The 25,812-nt window shown below is 42.3% G+C and overlaps 3 protein-coding genes across 6 annotated transcripts in view; 2 read left to right on the forward strand and 1 right to left on the reverse strand.

Moving 5' to 3' along the window:
* The window catches only part of sash1b (SAM and SH3 domain containing 1b), a 57,701-nt gene extending 47,146 nt beyond the window's left edge, over positions 1-10,555 (forward strand). For all 4 annotated transcript variants that reach the window (XM_055038339.1, XM_055038340.1, XM_055038342.1 and 1 more), the window contains 11 exons: positions 36-128; positions 869-998; positions 2,236-2,630; positions 3,533-3,607; positions 3,866-4,009; positions 4,092-4,224; positions 4,409-4,578; positions 5,216-5,419; positions 6,109-6,259; positions 6,839-6,961; positions 9,347-10,555. In XM_055038339.1, coding sequence (XP_054894314.1) covers positions 36-128; positions 869-998; positions 2,236-2,630; positions 3,533-3,607; positions 3,866-4,009; positions 4,092-4,224; positions 4,409-4,578; positions 5,216-5,419; positions 6,109-6,259; positions 6,839-6,961; positions 9,347-9,972 — 2,244 coding nt within the window. In that variant the 3' untranslated portion in view covers positions 9,973-10,555. The remainder of the gene's footprint in view (positions 1-35; positions 129-868; positions 999-2,235; positions 2,631-3,532; positions 3,608-3,865; positions 4,010-4,091; positions 4,225-4,408; positions 4,579-5,215; positions 5,420-6,108; positions 6,260-6,838; positions 6,962-9,346) is intronic.
* Positions 10,556-10,665: 110 nt separating this feature from the next.
* ddo (D-aspartate oxidase) lies at positions 10,666-14,188 on the reverse strand. The gene is made up of 4 exons (XM_055038344.1): positions 13,826-14,188; positions 12,867-12,975; positions 12,591-12,767; positions 10,666-11,794 (listed from the first exon to the last, which is right to left on the reverse strand). The coding sequence occupies exons 1-4, from the start codon at positions 13,995-13,997 to the stop codon at positions 11,239-11,241; spliced, it is 1,014 nt and encodes a 337-aa protein (XP_054894319.1). The 5' UTR covers positions 13,998-14,188; the 3' UTR covers positions 10,666-11,238.
* Positions 14,189-14,247: 59 nt separating this feature from the next.
* zbtb24 (zinc finger and BTB domain containing 24) lies at positions 14,248-20,749 on the forward strand. Its single transcript, XM_055038343.1, has 7 exons — positions 14,248-14,350; positions 15,872-16,670; positions 16,771-16,938; positions 17,271-17,354; positions 17,437-17,520; positions 17,628-17,709; positions 18,481-20,749. Exons 1-7 carry the CDS (start codon positions 14,318-14,320, stop codon positions 19,340-19,342), a joined length of 2,112 nt encoding a protein of 703 aa, XP_054894318.1. The 5' UTR covers positions 14,248-14,317; the 3' UTR covers positions 19,343-20,749.
* Positions 20,750-25,812: the final 5,063 nt, after the last annotated feature.

A 25,812-nucleotide genomic window follows, 5' to 3' on the forward strand; every position in this document is an offset into this window, starting at 1 on the left:
TAAACCAACAGAAAAGCTTCTGTTTCTCTTTGCAGCTGAAGGAGTTTGAGACCCAGAGCAGACAGACGAGCCGAAGCGAGTCCCCGGACCCCTGGGGGCCCGGCACAAACGACTCGTTGAGCTGCACCGTGAGTCTCTCCGCTCTCCAGGCCCTTCGGTCGTTGTTTTCCTCTGAATCACTAACTCATGCAGCGGCGCCTCTGGTTTGCTGTTGCCAAGGCCGCTGAGCTGTTGACAGCACTTCCCGTCTTTGGCTCTGCCCGTGTCCCGGCGATGAACCGAGGCCCCTCTAAAGCTCTGCAGCTCGGGGCCCTTTCCCAACCGCAGGGCTCCGGCTGGACTCCTATTCATTGCTGTCAAAGTGCTAACCCCCCATTGTGCTGCAGCAGGCGGCCGGATTCAGCACAGGCCCACTGTTATGCACGCCGCAGCTCTTTTATGCACCAGTGGGGAAATTAGGGCACATTTTTCAGATTCATCTGAACGTCCTTTCTGCTTCTGATGAACTTCATTTGTTGTTTTCGCTCTAATTTCCCCTCATGTTAAACTTTCTGTTTATAATCGACTGTCGTTTTGTCTCCAGATGAATATTCTGGGTTACATGCGCCGTCTTCGTTCTGGTCAGACATTAGACACGACGCTGGCTTTCCAGTTCAGACGGTGCCTCACGTTATTTCCGAGCACACTTTTCACATGTTGTATTTTAGTCTTGCTTTCACACGTAGCTTAATGGTTTGCCTGATGCTCAGTAATACTTCTGTGGTTTCCTGCAACGAGAAGTAGAGGCAAACTGTGTCACTCTCTGTAAAAATAGAAAATGTTCAATTAAATATCCAGCAGTGATACAATAAACATCTTTTTTTCGTAGCCTGTTGAGCAGTCTGACAATGAAGAGGAATCTCCGACGTTCAAAAGGCTCCACAAACTGGTCAACTCCACTCGGAAAGTGAAGAAGAAGCTGATCCGAATAGATGAGTCCAAAAGGCCTGCAGCGGACGGTACGGAAGCCTCTGTCTCTATACATACACATAAAAGCACTAGCAACCCTTGAACTTTTTTTTTTCACAACTGAAAATGTGAAAGTGATCGGCTGACCCTCTCTCTGTCCTCAGTGTGAAACCACACACACAGCTGCAGGTCTGTCGGGGTTTGTCTCAGCTACAGTCTGAATTCTGTTGTTGCTCCATCAGTACAAAAGTCTGTGGATAACTTTCAACTCTTATTAGTGATTCTGAATTGGATTTAGGGTAGGGGATAAATAATTATGGTTTTCTCTAAGCCAGTTCTTTGTAGCTCTTGCTGATTTCTGGGTGATTGGAATATGAACCTCTGCATCAATCTCTGGTTCTGGTTCCTGTTTTTTTTTCCCCCAGCATTTCTGTTGTATTTAACATCATCCATCTTTCCGTCACTTTTGGACCAGCTTTCTGCTGAGTGAATTTGCCGTGCATATGTGCAGCAAAACGTTTGTTTATAGCTATTAGAACATGTTTCCAGAGGTCATCAAAGGTCAACCAGCTCCCTGCCACATTTATAAAATCAAAACAATTTTGTGTCAATAAGTTGTGATTTAAAAATATATACAGTTTAGTTGCACAAAAAGCAAAATAAATTTGTAAAAATGTAGTTTTTTGTAAAAGTGAGGGCGGAGGTGACCTCTCTCTCTCTCTCTCTCTCTCTCTCTATATATATATATATATATATATATATATATATATATATAGATATATATATATATATATATATATAAATTACAGCAGCATAAATAACCCATTTTTGCTGTGAAATTGACACCATGTTTCATTCTATTTGTAAATGTGGACTGACTGGTTGACCTTTGCCACACAAACAACTTCTATCGCGTCCAGTTTCTCTGTCCCCAGTGATTAAATGTATCCCCAAAGCAGGATGCTGCTCTCATGACTTCTGCTAGCTTTCTTTCAACAATGGCTTTCGTCTCACCAAGCCTGGGGACAAAAAAAATCCAGATTTGTGGCGTAAAAGCTTTCCTGTTAAGAGCATCCCCATGAGAACTGAAGATCTCTGCAGCTCCTCCAGAGTTACCACCGGACCTCTTGGTTGCTTCCCTGGTTAAACCTCTGCTGAGATTAAATGAGCATCATTTCTTACTGTGCAGTTGAGCGAACAGATTGTAGTTGTTTATAATGCATAAATTCCTGATCTACTAAGAATGTGATAGGTTTTCATGTGAATTATGTTTCTTTACCCTCACAGAGAGCCTGAGCGTAGATCGTCTATCCTGTGGCGATGGCAGTGTCTCCCAGCATTCAGGAGTCCAGGGGAAACCCTTGGTTTGTCCCCTGGACTCCTTGGCTTTGGCTCTGCAGAAGCAGCTGGCCCCCGACAGGGACTCCGACAGCCTGACCACGTCCCTGTCCTCCAGCAGTCTGGACAGGTGCAGCAGCCAGAAGGTAGCGCAGGGCCGTGGGAAGGCCAGCGGGAGCCCCGCTCACCAGGAGGCCGGGGTGGCGGAGGACGTGAGGGAGGCCGGCGAGGGCTCCTCCTTCTCGGAAACGGAGGCGTGCGGCGAAGAGGAGCCCAAAATGGCGCGGTCGGTGACCGACGGAGAGCTCCGTCATCGGGCTCTGGGCTCGCTTAGCCATCATGGAGTGAGTACTGATGGTACTGGAGAACTGCATCATGTTGGTTCGAATGTTCTGATTGTTTTCTAATACATGGTAATTGGAATGTTCTGATCTGCCGGCATCAATTTTGGAAACTACGCATTGCTAGCATTGCCATGAGTGAAAGATATATGATTTATATGAAGGGGCTACGTCACACTGTGTGACAGTGAGCAATGTAAAACGGTGCAGAAGTGAAACCGAATTGTAATATTTCAAGTAGCACAGCATCGCTAACTGTAGACATCAGTATCTGCATGAAGCAACTCCAACTGAAGACTTTTTAAGGCCACAATTAAAGGACTTTGAAACTTATATCTCCATAGAAATGTAACTTTGTCCAGCCAAGTGGCAATAAATTTGCACTTACCCATGGTAGACACAGTTAAAGTTAGCTGACTAGCTAGAAAAGATATGTTAGCTGGTAGTTAGTGATAGCCTCAACTGTTTCGATTTCAGTTGCATGAATATAACATATTTTAAGGCCTTAATTTTAGATACATTAAGACTTCCTAAGGATGCGCACATACCTAGTTTCCTTTACTCAGTAACAGCTTCCAGACCGAAGAGTGTTTCTGTGATCCTAGGGGTATCAGATTCACACCAGTTGGTAGGACTTTAGGACTGTTCACTGGTCATAAAAATATTGTATTTTTGAGCTTGTGTATGGTCATTCACCAGTTTTTTTTTTTTTTTTTTTTTTACTTCTTTCCTCTTTCAGTCCAGATCAGTTATGTGACATGGGACTCAGTTCTCTTGTGTAGTCTATTAGTTTCTGGTTGTATGTTGAAGTGCTGCACAGTGAACAAATACAGTGCAGACCATAGGTCCTCGTATCTGTTTCCAAACTCTGAACTTTTGCTGTTTTGTTCTGTGCTTTCTCGCAGAGAGCATGCAGCTTTGGAGGATTTGACCTGACCAGTCGCTCCGTTCAAACAGTCCCTTCTGACATCGACAGCACTGTATGTTACTGAAATTTAAAATGGGCTAACTTCAACACTATGCTAACCAACTCCTAAATATTTCAAGACTTTTTCTTAGCATTTTCTGTGTTACAATCGTTAGTGATTGAGTTTGTTTAGGAGTAAAAGGGGTTGAATACGTGCTCAAAACATCCCATTGTAACTTATGTGGAGTATGTGTTTGGAATGCAGCAGAGTGATGTGTGAATACTACTCCAAGGCATTAAACCATTCTCCTCATTCTCATTTTTAAATTAGACAAAAGATGGAGAGAGCGGCTTGAGAGGCGAAGTCAAGTCTCCCTCACTGTCACGGATTTCTCTGGGTAAAAAAGTCAAGTCGGTGAGGGAAACCATGAGGAAACACATATCCAAGAGATACCATTGTTCTCTCTCTGAGCAGGTACGGCGTTTTGAGGCTTGGTCATCAAATCTATTAAAAACTCTGGTGATAACTTTTTTATTTTTGGTCTACTTTGCCACAGTCGAGTCCAGACAGAGTAGCCAGCTGCCCTCACTCGCCTCAGACCGACTCCGACTCTTTGGAGAAACCCAAACTGAAGCCAGGAGGCTCCGTGGAGAGCCTGAGGAGCTCCCTCAGTGGCCAGAGCTCCATGAGTAAGTCACCCGGTTCGCTGTTGTGGGCTTGGGTACGAAACGCCTAGTTTGTGTTTGACCAGATGTGTTGTGTTTTTTGTCCAAGCATTTTTCATCTGTTAGACAGCAGATGAAAAATTGCCGATCGGCCCATGGAGGCTCGTGATCTTGATGTATTTATTTTTTGTGTGTGTGATTTGCGTAGGCGGCCAGACGGTCGGCACCACCGACTCGTCCAACAGCAACAGAGAAAGTGTGAAGTCGGAGGACGGAGAAGAAGACGAGCTGCCTTACCGTGGACCTTTCTGTGGACGCGCACTGGTTCACACAGACTTCATCCCGAGTCCCTACGACACGGACTCCCTCAAACTGAAGGTTTGCATTCATACCAGCCCTGTTTGGTCCACTTTAATCGTACTCCGGTTCGTTTGGGGAAGGAGCAATCGAACTCTGATGCAGAGCAAAAGATTGAACTCTAGTCCATTTAAGAACCACGGTCTCAGTTCAGTTGAAGTGAACTCTGATGCGGTTCAAGTGAATGTCAAGCGTAACGGAGAGACCACTACAAAAGCAGAAAGTGGACTATAGCGCAGGGTATTCTGGGTAAATACAACCAAACACATGAGTCTAGTGCTAATGGGAGAAATGCCTTGTGGTCTTTTACCAGCAACGAAAGAGAAATCCTGCAACCTCTAAAATCTTAAAGCTCTCCAGTTTCATCTACCAAATGTTGCATCCAGTGTCTTCTAAGGTTTTTGTGACACTTTCTTCAGTAGTTCTTGGTGCAGCATCACCACAGGCAATGGCTGCTTGGACAGGTTTTCAATTAGTTTGGATTTTTGGATTGTTTGAAGGGAACCGCATCAGCTGAAAATATAACAAATGTTGCAATTTTGGTCCCGAATCAAACCAAGTCTACCGGACAAAAAGGTGTGAAAACACCCTAAATCACACAATACATAGACAACACCTTATATATTGAAAGAAACTCACACCAAAGCTCTGATTGCAGTGTGGAGACGTGATCGACATCATCAGTAAGCCCCCGATGGGCACCTGGATGGGAATGCTCAACGGGAAAGTCGGCACCTTCAAGTTCATCTATGTGGATGTTCTGAACAAGGAGGTGAAGCCCAAGAAGACGCGCAGGAGGAGAAAGGCCCGGCATCCCAAACCCACATCGGTGGAGGAGCTGCTGGAGCGCATTAATCTGAAGGTAAACATGTCAACAATCAGCCACACAGACAGAACCACGCAGCAGTTTTTGGTACTGAAGTAAGGATCTCAAGGGGAAGGGCTAACCCACATTGTGACCACAATTCAAAATGGGAAACACAGAAGAACATGACTACACACTGGAAAAACATGCAGCTGATGAGTTTACACAAAGCTTGAAGAACTTTCTTAGAGACTGAAAATCGGTTGAAGCTTTTGCTCTTCATCGAACTTCATTTTTAAACAGCTAACTGAATCTGGAAATAACTTTAAGATTTTGTTTCCTCCAGTAATAACCTCCTCACCAAAGAGTGTTGCTGTCAAGCGCAGTTTAATTGGATTTTATCTGAGTGTGAAAATGAATGCAGCTAAATACGAACACACCCCAAAGGGATCTGGTAGCGCCTACGGATGGTGTGTTTATTAATCAAAAACGATCATTATTTTGAGTTTAGGCTCAGACGGCTCAGAGTTCTAACCTTTCTGCTTTCTAATTGTAAATAAAAACTTTTCCACTTCTTTCATTTCCTATGTTTGCAATTCTTCTTGCTCAGAAGTATAATAAACCCAAATGCATGAGAAATCTTCCAAACTGCATTTGGAGCTTTTTGAAATCTGTTTTGGATTAATTTAGTTTCATGACTTACTTGTCAGTGTTTATAAAAACATCTCCGGCTCTCCTCTCGACAGGAGCATCTCCCCACCTTCCTTTTTAACGGCTACGAGGATCTGGACACGTTCCAGCTGCTGGAGGAGGAGGACCTGGACGAGCTGAACATTACGGACCCCCAACACAGAGCGGTGCTGCTCACTGCCGTGGAGCTGCTGCAGGAGTATGAAGGTGGGTCTGAAACGGCGCAGACAGGCGTCCTGCAAAGACAGGAGAAAACACAATGTTGTGTAACAGTAGGAAAAATACTCAACCCACACTTGATTCATTTTCCAGCTCTCACCAAATGTCTTTGGTATCCTTCCTTCCTTTCTTTTCTTTTTTCTTCTTTCCTTCCACATTTCCTCCTGTTTTTCCTCCCATCCAGATTCCTTCTTTTCTTCCTTCATGTCTTGATATCCTTCTGTGCTTCCTTCTTTCATGTCCTTCATTCCTTCCTTCATTTTGTCATTCAGTCCGTCCTTCTTTTCTTTCTGCAATATCCTTCCTTGCTTCCTTTCTTCATGTCTCCAGTATCGTTCCTTTTTTCCTTTCTTTGATATCTTTGAATTCTTCCTTTATGTCTTAAGTTTTATTCCTTCTGTCATGTGGTAATTATAGTAAAGTTCTGTTTCTTTCAGAAAAAAATTACTGAAGCAAATAATTGAATTTGGAATTTGTGTATGTATAAAAATATTCGTACACAAAAGCAGACGCTCAGATATAAATGTGACACTAATGTGAGTGTCTGCCCCCTGCTGGTGGCTGCAGGAAGCAGTGACCCTGATCGGAGCGCCCAGTCCCAGGAGAAGCTGCTCCTGGACCGGCGCGGCGCCCTGGGCGACTCGCCGCGGGACTCTGGCTGCTACGAGAGCAACGAGAACCTGGAGAACGGTAACGACAGCCTGACCCGTGTCTGAGCCCTGTCCTCTCTCCTTCAGCCCTCCTCTTCCTCGGTCTAGAAACACTCCGGAGGCTTCTCTTCCTCCTCGACGCTCTGGCATTCCGACCCACCAGCTTCAGCTTTCACACTCTTCCCGAAAGACTTTTCATCATTTACCGCTGATGCTCTTATTGCCACGCCCTAATCCCCCAGTTTTCTGCTGCTGTGCCACTTTATCACGCAGAGCTTAACGAAAGACTCGACGGCGATGACGGATTTCTGTTTTCATGACTCTAGAAGTTCAACCTTAACCTTGAAAACCATCATGCGGTCTAAATGTGAAGCAGCTCACCGGTTCTGCTCAGCGGTCTGAGCTCTTTTCTGCTTCCGCTGCAAATAGAGACATTTCAACCACCGAGTGAGGAGAGTGTTTAATAATGAAGCTTTTGTTCTTGTTCTGTTTTACTTTCTTTTTACTCTTCTTGTAATTGCAGTACGTACTTACCGTGAGTGCTCTGACTATTTTCAGCTACGCGGCGGGTCAGAAGTTTACATACAGTCGTGGCTGACATGAATCTAGTTGTTTCAGACTTTCCTAAGTAGTTGAACTGCTCCTTTTTCAGGTTGAAATGATTAACTTACTCGAATGATTAACCACTACATGGACGAATTTTTAAAACCAGGGACGTGGGGCTGCAGCAAACAATTATTTTTGTCATTATTCTGACGATTAATCGGATAAAAATAGTTTGACACTTTGAAGATTTTTCTGATTTTTCATTAAAATAACAAAATAAATACATGTTTTATTTCCTAAAGTTGAATAACACAGCATGCTACTTCGATATGTTTGCGTTTATAGAGCAGCAGGTGTGATCAGTTCATATTTGCAACATTAATTAAAGTTGTACAGTCATTCAAATGTCATTTTAATGTAGAATAAAGAGCCTCAAATGACTGAGTTTATTGTGCCGTGACTATGTGTAAACCTCTGACCTGTACATCTTGCTTACTGTCGTTATTTGCTGGAGTTTGCTAACTGTTGAAACACAAACGCTTGTATTTATTGTAAAGGAAAAGAAAAGATGAAACGCTCTGAATGTCAGCTGTCGGCTCGGCCTCACCCACGTTCTCTTGAGATTCTGCTTTTTGTGTGTATATTTTTCTAGTTTGGTGAAATGTCATGTTGCACAATATTTTATCATGTGCCTGAAAGCTGCTTGGTGCAGTGGGATTAAAGTATTTTACTTCATAGTCTACCTGTCGAAATGTGGCATTTTTGTATAACTAACTGTAAAACGCACTAGAACGCGGAGCTGATGTGATGTTTTGGGTGAAAGTTAGACGGTTCTTGCAGAAGCAGCTCGGGTTCTAGTCATGGTTGAGCATGAGGAATAAACGGCTCCATGCTTCACCACACCGGACTTCTCGCCTTTTCTTTCACACATCGTTCATTCCAGCTCTCGCCGCTTGGCCGTCCTTTCGCAGCTCCTCAGCGCTCCAGCTGTGGCGTTCTTCTGCTTGGTCTCCCAAAAACATTCACACTTCTTGAAGTTCTTCACATTTTGTTGTGTTACGGCCACTTGTTTCTAAGTATTGTATGTGGTAGATCAACACAAAGTGAATTTTTAATAGTGTGACGTGCAGCACTTTGTAGAATCACCTCCAGCTGCAATTCCAGGTCAAATTCTGACTTGATCTTCTTTGCTAAAAACACAAACTGTCAGGTTGGATGATACGAAAGAGGAGTACGGCCACTGGAAAAAACACAATTCAGACTTTTTCTTTCTCAGAATTATGATTTTTTTTTTGTTCTTAAAATTCTGACTTCACTCAGAATTTTGTTGTTTGTCTCAGAATTCTTTTTTTTCTCTCAGAATTTCACTTTTTCTTAGAATTCAGTTTTTTTTCTCTGAATTTTGACTTTGTTTTTACAAAATTAAAACATTTTCAGAATTCTGACTTTTGATCTTGGAGGATTAAAGTCAGAAAAAAGTCCCATCCATCTTCCTATTTTTAACCAGTTTTCCTGTCTCCACAGCATGATGCTGCCGCCTCTATGTTTCAGTCTGATAAGTTGAGTGAGGTGCAGACATGCTTGTTCTTCTTTTTTTTTTTATTAGTATTATTTTTTTAGGATTATTACTTTAAAGGTGGCTGAAAACAAATCCAAGTCATGTTTTTCAGATTTTTTACTTGCAAACAAATGTTTGCTTTTCATCCACCTGGTCATTGGTCGGTTGCACAAAATCGAAGTAAAATATCTAAAAGTTGTGGCTTTAACATGACAAAATGTTGGGAAATGGTTGGAAAAGTTGCAAGAAAATGTTGGTACAAAGTGTGAAAGAACCGGATTGCACTTGCATGATCCACACTCACTGTCCTTGTTATTCCAGGACGGCTCAGAAAGTCCGCTGCATCCATCAACAGGTCTCCATCTGGATTTGAGACCAGTCACATCCCGCCCCCCGATTCCATGCAAGTCTCCCCTTCCCTGTCTCCTCTCCAAACCAAAGCTCTAGTGCCCTCCGTTCAATCGTCTATCAGACTCCAGAAGAACTGCTTTGACCTCCTGAACTCTAGAAGTCACAGCTGCACAGAGCTCAGAAAAAACCCGGCAGCCGTTCAGTTGCGGCGCAGCGTTTCCCTAAAAGCTCTTCAGAAAGATCAAGAGAGGAAACCCTCTACCCCTGAAGACTGGGAACTGACGGCCGCAAACCCCACCTGGCGCTCACAGCCCACCGTAGACCCTGTGCCTGCGCACAGAGCGTCTAACCCGGACAAACGTCATGCGTTGGCTCCTAAAGGGGAAGAAAAACCAGGAAGCAGCATTCAGTTTCACCAAGTTCCAGAGAAGTTAAGTCAGCCAGTTTCGTTCCCAGACTTCTTCCCGACAGAAACCAACTGCAGGCGCGAGCCCACCGATCAGATCTCGGCAAGTCGCTCCGTTTCTGCCGCTTCGGAGGCTCGACGCCTGAAAATGAGAAGAAATGCAAAGATTTCCACGCATTCAGTGAATTAGGAGCTTAAAGTGGGGAAAAAATGATTTCAGTTCCAATGAGTTTACCTAAAGCTGGAACCAATTTGTGCTGGAGTTGAGATTTCAGATGTGCAATAACAAAATTTTTTTTAATTTCAATTGTAATTTTTTTGGCTTTGCTGCAACTGCGTCTGGATGCGGCTTTTCTTTGACTGTTTAGAAAAATGGAATCCGTTCAGAGTCCAGCTGCAGCTCAGCAGCATTTCATCGGAGCAAAAGCTTCGATATCGCCGAAATCCATCCTGTCCGACATAAGTTTCAAACTTAGAGAATGCTTTTTGTATTCGTGTAAATATATCTTCCCAGATGAGATGAATGAAATGTTTGCAGTGCATTCAATTATTCTTATAGATCACGACTGATTTCCTGTCCGTTTCCCACAATTAGTATTTTATTGTAAATGGCATGTAGTTTACCTGTTCATTATTTTAATTCATAAAGTTTGCTTTATTAAATATGTGCTATGTAAAAGTACAAGCATGCTGCTAAGTGTTTGACATTCTGTTAAATCTCTTGAAAATGTTCAATTTTAAATATTCTTTCTATACTTTATTGCTGCAAAAATATTCTGCTTACAGCTAAATAAGCCTTTGCGAGAATTTCATAGTATAGCCATGAAAGTAAGTGTCATTCTGCTCCATCATGGTATTAATATGCAAGATTGGAACAAAAATATAAGAGTCTAAATCTTTTATTGGAAACAGAGAAGCAAAAATAATTTAACAAACAAATTATCTAACAAAGTTATCCAAGTAATTATTATTTTGATTTCCCTGTAAATTAGTACATTATCAAAAAAGTTAAACTCATAAATGGCACATATTCATTGCAGATGTTTCAAGTATTAATTTCACTTCATTTTTATATTTTTTTTATTAGAATCTTACATAAAATCACAAAAAAAAGATGTTTTAATACAATAATAATGTGACATAAAGGCCCACATAATTAAAGCGAGTGGACAGTTTGGCAAAAAGTCAGTGATAGTTTAGTGGAAGGAAAAAGTATTTCTCGGTTGTTATATTGCACAGAATGTTACACCAGTTTGCTGTTCTCCACTTTATACTTTTTTAAAAAGTTGGTTAGTGAGCTATTAACAAGAGGCGGGTGGTGCTGCTACGCTTCTTTGCAAATGGAAATATTTCTGATTTCTTTTTTTTATGTATGGGGATATTCTGTGATGATGAACATGATGCCAGGATATTCTGTCTCTAGTAAAGATGTGTTTTCGTGCCATACTAGTTTAGCCTACAGCTTAGCCTGAGGCATTTCTTTCAGGCACTGTCTGACCAGCCCCAGGGCCTCCAAAGCCGTCCCCCAGGCGATGGTGACCCCCCAGCCTCCGTGGCCGTAGTTGTGAACGACCGGCACGCCGCGGCCCTGCAGGAGCACCCTCTCTCTCTCCACCCTGGGGTTCCTCCTGCTCGGCCTCAACCCGACCCACTCGCCCAGAACCTTCGCTTTCTTCAGGGACGGCTCCAGCCTGCCGCAGCGCTCCAGGATGCTGGAGGTGTCTCCGTCGTCCACATGGAGGCGCCAGTCTCCCTCCTGCCTCGTCCCGCCTATGGTGACGCTGTGGACGCCGGGGTAGATGTAGGTCTTCCCGTCCCCGTCCCTGATGAAGTGCGTCAACCAGGGGGCCTCCACCTTGAGGACCTGGCCCCGGACTGGGAACACCCCGGCGTCTCCCACCAGCGCTTTGGAGTCGAGACCGGAGCAGTTGACGATGAGGTCAAAACCGTCGCCCAACTCCTGGAGACTGCTGACTCTCCTCTGCTCCACCCGGCCTCCTGCTTTTCTAAACCTGTAGGAAAAACAAACAACATTTCATGAAGCTCACGTTATAGCAAGTCTGTAACATTTTAAAGTTGACCCAATCCTGGAACACTTTACCATAGATCTATAGAGAAAATGTTTGCTCCTTTATTTATTTGCACAGAGTAAATTTTAGATGATGAGATTTCAGTCTGATTAGTTCTACCTCTTTAAATCTCCTTTCAGATTGAGCCGTTTTAGAGCGTCCTGTCACTTTAAATACAAATATTCTGCTGCTGGCCACGCCCCCCAACTCAACATTTACATTCGCACATGAAAATGGCCGCAACAGATGTGCAATTAACTACATCAGTAGTAACGTTTCAGATAACAATATAGCAAAACATAGACAAAGCAAACATTATGGGATGGGAGTGAGGAATGTTATTCACTCTGATGGAGGTTCTGGATTGGAAGTGTTCAGTATTGATATGAGCTGAGCCCCAAACCGTACATCTTTGAAAAGCAAAAGTGGCGCCTCCAACCAGAATGCAGCAAGTGGTGTCTAGATGGCAAGTCAACAACAAAACACTTGTTTTTTCCTGCAGCCATTGTACATTGCATACAGCAGTAAAACTAGCTGACCAAACATGCGGGAGCTCAGCTTGGGTTTGTTCCACTTGGAAGGTTTTTGAAACGGCCCATTTTCCAGACACCAAAAAACAACAGTTCTGCTTTTTTGAGCACTTGTGCTGTTTTTAGAAGCAGTAGAAACCTAAATATATCTACAATAATGTGTGAAAAATGTGGATTTAAAGGCGCTCTTTAAATAAAGAGGAACAAACCTTTCCTCAAGCCAAGGAAGGTAGCTGGAGCATTCACATTTTACAGTAGTGAACGCCTGTCCGAACTTGTGGTCTGGAAAACGTTCCAGTTCTCGGTCGGTCATGGCTCTGAAGCCAATCACCAAGTCGGACCAGTATGGCTCCTGGGTGGCTGGGACCTCCTTAAAAATCTGCCAGCTGTGAAAGAAACAAAAGCAAAATGAATGAATGATTGAATAAAAACTGACTGGTGATGGTTTTTTGTTTTTTTGTTATGATAGATCTATATGGTGTTACCCAGAGCTGAGTATTACGCCGGCATCTGGAGAGTCCTGAGATTGCGCAATAGCCAGCAGGTGATCAAAGCTGTTCTTGAACCAGCGGCGTTGTCTTTCCAGAGGGATATCTGAGAGAGAGAAAGAGAAAGAGGTGCAGTAAAATCACCTGAGTTTCAAGCTTTACACATTTCAGCACGGAACAACATCAAATTTTACCGTATGATGGCGCAAGGAAAAATATCTCAGACTTTGTTTCACAATGCGTCTTTTGGGGTTTGTTTCTTCTCTCCAGAGTAAGTTATTATTTTTTGTGAGGAAACTGGCTCATGCTAACTCAGGTTAGATGAACAGTTTGACTGGGCCAGTCTAACATGAATGTATCTGTAGCTGGTGACGGTGAACAAACACCTCACTCTTCTGCTGCCTCCAACAGCAGCCATGCCTGCTGAGGAAGAGAGTATCGTCCTTTATTAATCAGATGGTGGGGGAATTCACTTGTAACAGCAACAAAATCTAAATCTGTATCCACTGTGTGTAAAAGTACCCACCAAAATCTGATGACATTTTTTAAAAATACGTTCTATGTTCAGGTAATATGTGAGAACTGTGATTAAACTTGGGTTATATAAATGTTGCACAAAATGAACATGTTATTGCACTGAGAAATGATGACAGACATATCTGTAACCCTGACATGTTGAAAACAATCATCCACAGCATGATGCTGCCGCCACTGTGTGTTAAACACCCAAGTCAGGTGCTTGAAATTGGAATTGTTTCATTTACGGGTGGCAGAGTTATGGGGGACAGTACTGACATAAAATATATTTAATGATCACAAAACATAATTTTTCTTCCACTTTACAGTAGAAAAAACAACTTTGATTCTTTTTTTTTTCACCCCCTAAAAAGAAAAAAAAGGGGGGGTAAGTGTTGCAATGTGACGACATGCGGGAAAAGGTTGAAGTCAACTCGCACCTGGAAACGGAGCGGCGAACGCGATCCCGGCGGCTCCGTCGCTGGTGGTGTCCGGGCTGAACGTCTCCGCCAGCAGCGTGACGGAGCAGAGAGGCAGCGACTCCGCGACGCAGACGGCGGTGGAGAGCCCGACCACCCCGGCGCCCACCACGACCACCCGGGCACCCGTCATCTCTCCCTGCCGCAGGTCTGCAGAGGCGTCCCGGACTGCAGAAACGCAGACCTTTGAGTTTTCCTCTTTTTTTTACCGGCCAGAGTTAATCCTCTAATTGGAGTTGCGGTGCAACAGATCCCATTGGAGAACCAGCAAAACGTCGCTGTCAGCAACTTTTCCCGCGATAACGCATGATGATCATTGACAGCTCGGCAAACGTTACTGTCGATCTACAAACCATGCATCATTTTGTTGTCCATTCATAGCGTTAGTACGAAGCCGATCCTGAGCATGTTCAGATTAGCGCACCGCAGATCACGCGTCACATCTCGCGATGAATGAGTCCACTTGACGCTCTCAGTTCAGCGAAGGTAAGGTCCTTAAAGCTCACTAGTTTTGGGGACATTGCGGCTCGCAGAAACCTGCTGAATGAAGCTTTGCTCGCAGCCATACATTATAGAACATTAACACTCTAAATACTAAGTCGGACCGTACTGGTCCGACTTAGTATTTATAGCCCTGTTAGCCGGTTGCTAACGCATTGGTTAGCTTAATTGTTAGGCTAGCTTAATTGCTAACTCTCAAGGCTTTAATGTATCTCTTAAACATTTACACCAGTCATATGAACACTGCTAATTCAATACAAGTATTGCAGCCAAGCAATGACTTGTTTGTTGTATCAGTTCGTCTTTGTTTCACCATCTTCAGAGGAGACGGAGAGAAGTTGGTCTGAAATCAGGACAATTTCTATTTTGGATCCTGAAGGAGAACGTTTGAAGCTAGTTAAATCACCATGGCAACAGAGCGCAGGCGCAACTTCAGAGCAAGTTTTGGTCCATATTTGCTGAATCCTGTATTTGAATATTAAAATAACAGATCTGATCATCTGCATATGCGTTATGATAAATGTGGTGATCTATTTATTTATTTGTGCCTCTCAGGAAGCCTGTAGTTTGGAAAACTAGTTTGACTGGAATATGAAAACACATATTCCAATAAAACAATAAAACTGTTAAAATGAAGAAAGAAAAAGCGTGAGACTTTAACGTTGGACGTTAAGATTTATGACATTTAAAGAAAAGGGCTTCATGTGGAAACCTGGACAACATGTTGTCTCACATGAAGATAAGTTGAACTGCTAGAAAACTTCTTATAAGCTGACTTAAAATGTGAGAATATTCTAAAATTCAACATTTATATCTAAAGTGTTAGGAAAAGGACTGTTTCTTTGCTGTTGAAGAAAACAGCTGAAAATGTTTTTTACACAGGCAGCCTAAAATTATACTCAAGTAAGAATAGCACTACTATAACATATTTTACTTAAGTAAAGGTAATAAAGTAGCTATTATTCAAAGAGAAGCAATACATTATTTGGTAAAAAGGCTATTCCAGGACTGAATAACAGCAAAAACATCAATATTAAATATTTTGGTCTGTTACCAGACAGACCAAAATAAAGTTATGGGTATTTTATGGTGTTTTAAAGATAAAAATGAAAACAATTTATGCAAATAACATAATCACAAAGTAACAAAAGATAAATCAAGCAAAATATATATTTTCTTCCAAATCAGATTCTTTTAATATAAAACTTACCAAAATTTAACAAACCCTACAAGCATTTGTCTGGTGAATTTTTGGTTAAATGAAGCTTGTTCAGTAAAGTTTCTCACAGTAGGTTGTGTATCTAGAAATGTTACTCAAGTGAAAAGTACAATGTAGTAAAAATACTCCTTAAGGTACATTTTTTCCAAAAAGCTACCTAAGTAAATATAATTGAGTACATGTAGCTATTTAGCTACATGTAGCATATTGGGAAGTTTAAAAAAAAGTGTAACAAAGGAAGATGCGTGCTAGTATTTATGTTCCTAGTATCCTTTATTGTTTTACAGGATCGTTTGCTAAACGAGTTTCTTCTGAGAGAGAAGATGTCTCTGAAAGAAACGGCTCAGTCTTCCTCCATCATCCCCCTGCGTTCTGACGAACATCAGCAGAGCATTCTGAGCAAATTCGACAAGCTACGGAAAAAAGACCTGCTTTGCGACATAACTCTAGTGGTAGAGGACGTACACTTCAAGGCTCACAAGGCTCTGCTGGCGGCCAGCAGCGAATACTTCTCCCTCATGTTCACTGCAGAGCAGCCGGTCCCGCCGTCCACCTACAGGCTGGACGGCATGGCGGCGAAGACGTTCGGCGCGGTGCTGGAGTTCATCTACAGTGCCCAGGTGTGCGTGGAGGAGAGCTCCACGGTGGAGCTCCTGGCCACGGCGCAGAGGGTAAAGGTCAGCGAGCTCGTCCGCGTTCTCGTTGAGCTCACAGACTCCACAGGCATGAAGGACGAGAAGACGTCAGACAGAACCGAGGCAGCAGACCCGTCGAAACGTAAACGAGGGCGGCCGAAGAAGAGCGCACGTGGACTCCGTGACGGCTCAGATGATGTCCGGGTCGCAGAGGGTGACCCCGCCGAAGACCACAACACCGGATCTGACCAGAGGCGTCAAAGCAAACGCAAGATAAGGACACCGGTTAAATATAAGGGCTACAGGATCAGCGGTGACGGGGCAGAAAGCAAAGAGCCGGCGAGGAGGGGCTACAAGAGGAAGTACCCCAACACTGAGGCGCGATGCGACGACTGTGGGAAAGTCTTCAAGCACCATCTGTTTTTAAAGATCCACCAAAGAATTCACACCGGTCTTTACAAACACTATTCAACAAGTTTGTGACTGACAGTCCTGACGTTTGTCCCCACTGAACCTTCTCCTGTTTTTGTCCCATCCCGCTCCCCATCCAGGAGAGAAACCGTTCCACTGCTCGGTCTGCGGGAGGAGCTTTACTCAGAAGCACACCTTGCTGGCTCACCAACGCATTCACACGGGGGAGAAGCCGTTTGTTTGCGGCATCTGCTCAAAACCGCTCTCCACCAAACACTCGCTGCAGGAGCACATGAACCTCCACGAAGGTAGACAGACGCACATCGCTTTGCTCCGGCTTCATCGGGGTTCTGAGTTTCACTTCGTCATGAAAACTACCAGCCTTATGGTTTTCTGTTAACTATACTCTGAAAGTAAGGTTTTTAAAAATACAAAACTTTATAATAATTGCCTCTCGAGGTGGACATGTATCATTTATCATGATGAATTTCTTAATTTGATTTGTCAAAATAAATTCTAATTGATGATGTTTTAAAATAAAACCTTGAAACTGTCCATATTGTTGGAATTATTAGTTTTACTATTTCCTCCGCTGTTTGCATTTTGTTCCCCGTTTTAAACAATTTCCTTGTTTCCACAGGGGAGAAATCCTACAACTGCGACCAATGTGAAAAGACCTTCACTCAAAAGAAACAACTGAAAAGCCACTACAGAGTTCACACAGGTAAGAAAACCGCCGCTAAGCTTGCTCATGCTTGATGTTGTTACTTTTCACATCACCGTATATTTCTATTTTTGGTCTGAAGGCAAATCATTGCCAGAATGTGATCTGTGTCAACACAAGTTTATGGATGCGGCTCAGCTGAAGAAGCACATTAGAACTCACACAGGTGAAAAAACAAAACAAAGAACAAAACAAAAAAAAAACTCCAAACAAGTTTTCTGCCCAGAACCCAAGTGATGTTTTCACAGCGTGCGGAAATTTTGTTCTCCACAGGTGAGAAGCCTTTCACTTGTGAAATCTGTGGCAAGTGTTTCACAGCCAAGAGCACGCTGCAGACGCACATCAGGATTCACAGGTGAGGGATACAAGCTGTTACTGATTTATTGACACTTTAGATGCACAGATAGCCAACTATTACACTCTCCAGTTATATTAACACAGACTGTGACAAGTTACCCTCTACGCTCTTTTTACCCCTAGCTCTGCTAGCTCTATGGTTTAGTGTAGAAATGATGTAAAAAGGGTTTTCATATCAGGCCAGTGTTAAAAATCTGATATAAGACATGTTAGTTGTCGTTTTGTTTCTAGAACATAACAAAATTGCAGTGGTACCCTCAGTTGTAAATAGATAAATAAAAGAATAAATAATAAAAACATCTACTTCTAACGTCTCAATCAGTAAAAACTAAAACAAAACAAAAAAAATCAGTAACATTTTATTTGAAGACTGTTATGACACTGTCATAAACATGAAGGAATGTTGTCATAAAGTGTCATTCGGTGAATAAAGGACTTTTAATGCAACCTTTAATGAGACTTTGCGTTAAAAGTGTCATTATTTACCAGATCATCTTTCATGACATCAGACATAAACATTCATGAAGACTTCTTTATGTTCGTGATTTATGTCACCCCTTCAAATAAAGTGTTACTAAAAAACTTAATTAATACTTCTTATCATCACTTTTATCATAATCATTTGCTCCGGCAGTTGTATTGTGAAATATTGTGATAAAACTTTCAGCTCATATCACTTACCCCTGATATTAAACCGGCTGTAATGTTGGCATAAACAATCAATGCTTCATGTTATTGATTAAAATCTTTCTGTTACGTTCCTGTTCAGAGGTGAGAAGCCATATAAATGTAGCATCTGTGAGAAGTCATTCTCAGACCCCAGCGCGAGGCGACGCCACATCGCCTCCCACTCTGGGAAGAAACCCTTCACCTGCTCCTTCTGTGGCCTTTCCTTTACCCGGCCGGACAACCTGAAAACGCACACAAAGTCTCACAACAAGGAGAGACCGGCCGCCACGGAGACCGAAGCCTCGCCGGCCGCGCCGCCGCCGGAGGAGCCGCGCAACGTCCTCCATCTGCAGCCATACCAGCCGGCGCTCAGCTCTGACCAGGAGATCCAGCTGGTGGTGGCGGGCGGGGTGAACAACATCAACTTCGTTCCAGGTCAGGATCAGGAGATCAGCCTGGTCGCCGCCGACGGAGGAACGGCGCAGTCGGCCCACTCCAGGGTCACCCTCCTGGCCCAGCCGGCGGGGCAGATCCAGAACCTGGCGCTGGTCGCCCAGGGAGACGCTGCGGCCCACGCCCCGCAGGTTCACTCCATCGGCATGTTGGAGCGGCACCAGCCGGAGCAAATGCACGTCATCACCCTGAGTAAAGAAGCCATGGAGCAGCTGCAGGCCCAACACGGCCCACCGCATCCTCTGCAGATAGCGCGTCCCCTCCAGGTGATGCAGCAGCCGCAGCAGCTGGCCGTGGCGCAGGAGAGCTCGCAGGTTCACAGCCAGGCCATCCACATCAGCAGCCAGGTCAGCCAGCCGATCTCCATCAGCCAGACCAGCGAGCAGCTCTCCAGCCACCACATCCAGGGCCAGACGTTCCAGATCCAGGCGGGAACCGTGTCGTACCTGTACACCACCGGCCTCCCCCAGGATGGCTCAGAGGAATGCCTTCTGCAAACTAAGATGTGAAGGTGCTCACACCAAACCGATGCTGCTGTCGTGGTGGTCGCTCTGGATGGAGACGGATCAGAAAGTTGGCCAGACCGGCCAGAACAAAAACAAAATGGAGGATTTTAAGCATAAAACAAAACATTTTACCTGTTTAGCTCAATGATGAGAATAATGGGGAGACCTTCTTAAATGTTAAGATTACACTAAAAGAATGGAGACACCTAAACCTAACCAATGAGAAGATTACCACAGGGCGTCCCTGCACCCTTAAAAAGTCTTAAGTTGATGTATCTAAAATGAAGGCCTTAAAATTTTCATAAATTTATTGACAAACTTTGAACTGTGATGAAATAATTCATCGTCTTAAATTTTGTGGTGTCAGAACAATTTATCTCATATACACCATGGAGTTTATTTTTTTCTTCCAGGACTTTATTGTTACGTAAAACTGATTCTTGTAGACATTTCATTGCGTTCTGTGACTCAGGCTAGCTGCTAATATACACTTGCTAGCAACTACCTTGCTAGCTAGCTAGCTATAGTATCAGTACAGGATGCCTATTGTCAAGGGATTGCTAGGTAGCTACCGTCACAGTTCCTAGCTAGCGAGCAAGGGGTTAAGCTATCTAGGTTTTAACATCCATCGTGGGGAAATGCTGGATGATGTCCGTCTTATCCATTGACTGACTTCTGTTCCTAAACAATATTGTTTATTTGTGATTTGATTTTGTACATTTCTGTCTTGAATCAGGTCTTATATTCCATTCATAATGGTTTTAAAAGTATGAAACCTGCAGAAACCCTGACTTATTAATTTATGTAATTAATTTGATTACTTCCCCAACAGTCACATTTTGTGTTGAAAATGAATCGATCAATTTGGCTAATGATCCTAAGTATTTTCTTTTTTTTCTTTAAAGTTGTGATTATGCCGATGTTTTAAAAGTTAAAGGGCTGCATTTTGTTTCAAACTGTCAAGGGGTTGTTCTTGGTTTTATATACAGATGGTGTCATTTTCTCAGTTGTAAACATAAAACAAACAGATAAACTAAAGAATGCAATGGCAGAACTCAGAACATAAATCTTGTGTGGAAAAATGTTCATTTGTAAGAAATAATCGGATGTGATTTGAAAGACAACACAAAAGTCTTTATAGGACAATAGTGATGCCATAAATTGATAAATTTAAACACTATATTAAAAAATGTATGGAAGCAAATATGTGAAAGAAAGATATAGCTTGGAAATGAATGAAATGAAAGTAAAATCATTGTACAGTGCCTTACAAAATAATTCATGACCTTTTTATAAACACGATCACCATTGTATTTATTGGGTTTATGTGATTGACCAACTAAAAGTGGTGCATAATTGTAAAGTGAAAGAGAATTCTTTTTTTTTTTACTAATACAATTCTGAAAAGTGTGGTGTGCATTTGTATTTTTCCTGTCTGTTAAAACTTTTTAGAAGAAGCTTTTTTTCATGAGGGTATGCATATATTTTCCAGCCATTGGTTTGTGGTGAGCCCTTCAGATCGAGGGCATTTGGGTCAGGAAGCACGGAAATCATCCAAAGCCCACTTTGCCAAGTCCGTCTCTGATTGGCAAATGGAGATTTTGGAGTCTGGACTTAAATCTGATTAGGATGTTGTAGAATAACCTTACACCGGTTGTTCATGTTCAAAACCCAACCAATGTGGTTCAAATAAAATCCTTTTATAAAGAATAACAGACCACAATTTCTCCCAAATAAAGGAAAAGAGCAATTTGTATAAATGAGATCATCATTTGGAATATTTAAGTGAAACAAAAACAGACTAAATCTTTAAGGATGCACTTTGCCAAGAGTCTTTCTGTTCTGGGATGTAACCTGCCGCTTGCTGTTTCTGCTCTCCGGGTTCTTGGCGGTGCTGAAAACTCATGAAGTGTTGAGTTTGTTTAGCTGCCAACATGGAGGGTCGACTGCTGGCACCACCTAAAGGTCCTGAGCAGACCTGGGACAGAAATAGAACAGCAAGGAGGTTTACCGCAGAGCACAAATCAAAGTTTATATCCGGATGATATTGAGAACTTCATTATCTCTTCAACAGAAAAAGCTCAGAATGTTAGGGTGAAATTTTGACGTGTGCTCAATTCTGCAGCTAAAGCCTTTCCCTACACATTATGCAAATTAAGTATAACACTGATGCAAATCAGTCCCACAGCATGACGCCACCAATGTTCCTCAACCCAAGTTATGCTTATTTATTTCATTTACAGCTTAAAATGGACATATCACTTGTTAAGTTAAATAACAGTTTTGAGTATAACTCAGTAGTTGAAAGAAAAAAATCTGATATAGTCAATTCAGATGTACAATGTATCAGCATGTTGCTTTTTCTTGCTATTTTAATTTTATTTCTTCATATTTATTCCACTGTTTTTGTCCCTTACGGTGCATCACTGTTGGACTCCCGCACCCCAACCTTGTATTCTTGGATTTTAATATAGCTTTTGCCTTTTCGTATGCCACCCCCTGATTATTGGCGGCTTAAATCTGTAGCCACACCAATAAAAACCTTTTGGCAGCACCAAGGCTGATGGTGATGCAGATGGTCCACTGGGAGCAGTAAACTGAGCATAATGAGCTCTTTTCACCCACATCATGCTGATTTATTGGCGTCACCTCAGACTGAATCCTGATCGTGTCTTGATGAAAAGCATTACCCTTCCTTTCTTCTTCTTCTTCTTAACTCAATATTACAGCAGCTTTGATCAGATGTAAAACATGCACAACCTGAGCAAAGCTCAGCGTGTTTCATTTACATAAAAACACGGATGTCCTTTTCGCCTGAGCAGCCATTACATTTTAGTAGCCATAATTGAGTTCATTAGATTCATCATCCCGGTCAAGGTCATCTTTGTTGCCATGGAGACAGTCAGGCTCTGCCCCTCTTTCCAATGTTCAGGACGTCTTCCAGGAGCAGCGATGCAAACAGAGACATGTACTGAAGGCTGTGAAGGGGCAGCGCTTCAGGTAACTCCCATATTTAATTAGAAGTTGATGAAGGCGTTTTAAAAATTAAAGGATGCCGAAAAGGAATAATTGAACGTCTTCAGAATGCCATCATTGAACTACGTGGAGTTAATGTGTTAAGTTTGGGCGCAGGGCCACGCCCAAACCGCACCTCTAATTTCCCAGGCGACCTATTTATACTCTGTCCACCCACTCATCTCAGTCTGTTACGTTTTGTCAGCCCCACCCTCCCCTACCCTTTATCTCTTTCATTTTATTCTCCTTCATTCATAACCATGTTTTTCTTCTTTGTGCTGCAGGGTTTTTGGGGGGCGCTCCTATGCAGGCTTGGGGAAATAAGATTCGTTTCCTGAAGACCAAACGCCCGCACACAGCCTTCACCTCCCAAACCCTCCATCAACCTCCCCAGATAACCAAATCAAGATCATTCCTCCCTCCACCCCGCATCCCTCCACCCCGCATCCCTCCATCCTTCCTGGATCTCCATCCTTATTATGCAATTTGCTCTATACCAAAAACAAAGATGCATTTTGAGCTTTGCATTTCAAATAAGAAATAAAAGATTTCTATTTGAATCATTTCTCTCTTACGGTTGAGCTAGGCTCGCATTTCTTGCACTAAAACTGTGCATGAATCTAAAGCAGTTGCCTATTTTCAATTCAGTGTCCAAAGGGATAAGGAGCAAAAAAAAAAAGAAAAAAGAAAAAAGAACATTTATTTCTCAGAAATACAATTTAACATAAGACCAGTACAAAAGGTAAGTGTTAAATCTCAAGCGTTTCAGCTTCTGAATCAAATGACTAAACGAGAAACTTTTCAAAGATATTTTAAGTTATCAGGCCCCCTAAGAAATCATATAGTAGATGGTTGATAGTCCAACTTTGGCCCTGCCCTACTTATTCTAGCATTTTGACTTTTCTCCTCTCTAAAGAAGTTATTTGTCTTTTTTAAACACCGTCTACATGTTGTATCTACATTTGTACATTAAGGTCTGTTTGTGTTTGTTCTCTGGATCAGGGGTTCCTGTGGCCAGATTCACTATCTAGTCTGCAGCACAACCTCACATGCAAAACAGGGAAATTCTTTCTGCTCCTGCCTTCTCAGTGTAAATCCAGACTGTGAAAAACAATGCATGAGGAAAGTTTCCTGACAAAATATGTTTTTAATAAATGATTTCGGGGGCACTGTGACTCAGCAGGAGTCGTGCCGGAGCGGAACAGGAACACATTAATTTATTTCAATTCTGCATAATAAAACACCTCATAACGTGTCACAGGTTAGATGGACAAATATGGCTGATGGTACCTGATTTCTAATATGTGCCCACATTGCACTCTTGTGGCATGGCTGTTTACAAGCAGGGGGAGAAGTGGCGTCATATTACCAGGCAGATGGGTTTATTTTTAGTCAAAGGTGCACCTTGACGTCACACGTGCTCTCTGTTCTTTATTATTATTATTATTATTATTGGCACTCGCGACCCAAACCTTTCCCCCCCAATAGTAAGTTGTTCATTATTGCTACAGCGACTGGTTTCACCTGGAGAAACAACATAATCTATCAATGTGACAGCAGCTGTTCATTTGAGTTAATGCAGGGTCCAATCACAATAATAACAAAAAAAACTATTGTTCTTTTTTTACATATATTTTGGCACAGTAGGAGTGTTTTTGTAAAGTGAAAACCTAGAGTAAAAAAATAGCACAAAAAAATCTAACAAAATACATCATACTATGAATTTGTTTTTGCTTTAGTAGTTGTATTTGTAGCCAAGAAATGATTGATGTAACATAAGAGTTGCAAGACGCCAGCCCTCGAGGGCCAGGATTGCCCACCCCTGACATAGAAGCTAAAGTGAAATCAAATACACGTCCAGTACTTCCTTCAATCTGATTAATCATCTTTAATCAACTTTGGTTCTAACTTTAATTGCACAGCTACATGATTAGTCATATTTTTGAAGCATGATGGCATAAAACACAGCTACTTTCTTCTCTAAACTGCAGGAAACAAACTCACCGTTCAGCAGTGTCAGATGTCCAACACGTCCTTGCGACAGTTTGAAAGATTCAAATTTGAGAAATTGGAAACAAAAATGGAATGAGAATCGGCTTTATTCAAGTTTCTGCACACAAACAAGGAATTTGACCTTAGGGACACTTTGCTTGACATTTTAAATATAGATGAATGAAAAGCAAGAATAAAAAACAAATGATTTTTAAAAAATATGCATAACTGAAATGTTTTTATAGTGCATATTCAAACTGACTTCAAAAATAAATCATTAATTGCAAAGAAAAATTCAATGTTGTTACTCATTGATTGAAACTCTTCAAAGAGTTGCTGTACATGGTGATGGCAGGAAACATATCTTGCAGCAGTCTGTATCACAGTTAATTTGAAGAAGCCTCTGACTGAAGATGTTCTGTGTCATGAAGAGGATGCTGGGGGTTGTCAAAGAACCACCCCAGGTATGTTTTGGATGACGGAATAGCATTATGAAGCGATGTAAAGCCCCTAAAAGTCAATTTTGCTTTAAATCAAATAAGTAACACGATGCTGAACGCTGACTGGATCACCCCTCATTCCCTCATCCTTTATTAAGCGATAAATGATCACCAACATGGACAATTTACTCTAAAACTAATTCTAGATCATTTTAATTTTTAGCCATTCAAATTTGGTAAATGTTAATTATGCACATTAGTTTGTAGTGTTTAGTAATAGTGACATTTTAAAGTTAACTGCTAAACCTTGGTAGCTAATTGACCATGTTGGTTCAATCAGGAGTTTATCACGTCCACCTGAAAAAATGGCGGCCTCGTGTGTTTAGCTGGCTTGTATTGTGAACGAATAATGTCGCTGTTGTAAATTTACGGCATAAAAAATAAAATAAAACCTCTAGCTAAGAAAGTTTCTGCGTGGAAACCAGAACGAGAGGTTGGATGTAGCTTTAGCTAGTTTAGCCACAGTGCTGCTAACGCCGCTAGCTAGCAGAGCTGTCGCCAGGGAAACGTCGTTACAATAAAGACTTTAGCGTTTCTTCATTAGTTTTCTTGCTTGTGTTTAGCCTCGTTTGTTTCATACGGTTGTTTGTGGCGACCTGTAAACTGATATTCATAAGATAAGGTCATTTTATTTATGTTTCATGTCATTTGTGCTTTAAAAACAATATACTTCTTCTTTTCCCCCCTCCGCGTCACTGCTCACTCGTAAATATCTAAGTCCTCTCTGCCCTTCAGACATGCAGTACCAGCATGTGACCAGTAGGGGGCTGCCTTCCCACTAGTCATCATTTACTGAGGCTTTTTAGTCACCAACCAGAGAACACAGTGATTTGCTATATGTAGTGTAAAAACGTGACATCAGCTGCCGAGGCGCACCTTCCTCAGCAACACCTCATCTTGATCCGAGCATCTCCGTTCCTCCTGGAAACAGCGCGTGGTTGGTTGTTGGCTCGTGCAGCTCCTACC

Source organism: Poeciliopsis prolifica, unplaced genomic scaffold, assembly GCF_027474105.1.
Source record: "Poeciliopsis prolifica strain line A6 unplaced genomic scaffold, Auburn_PproV2 SCAFFOLD013, whole genome shotgun sequence".
In the NCBI taxonomy this organism is placed as follows: domain Eukaryota; kingdom Metazoa; phylum Chordata; class Actinopteri; order Cyprinodontiformes; family Poeciliidae; genus Poeciliopsis; species Poeciliopsis prolifica.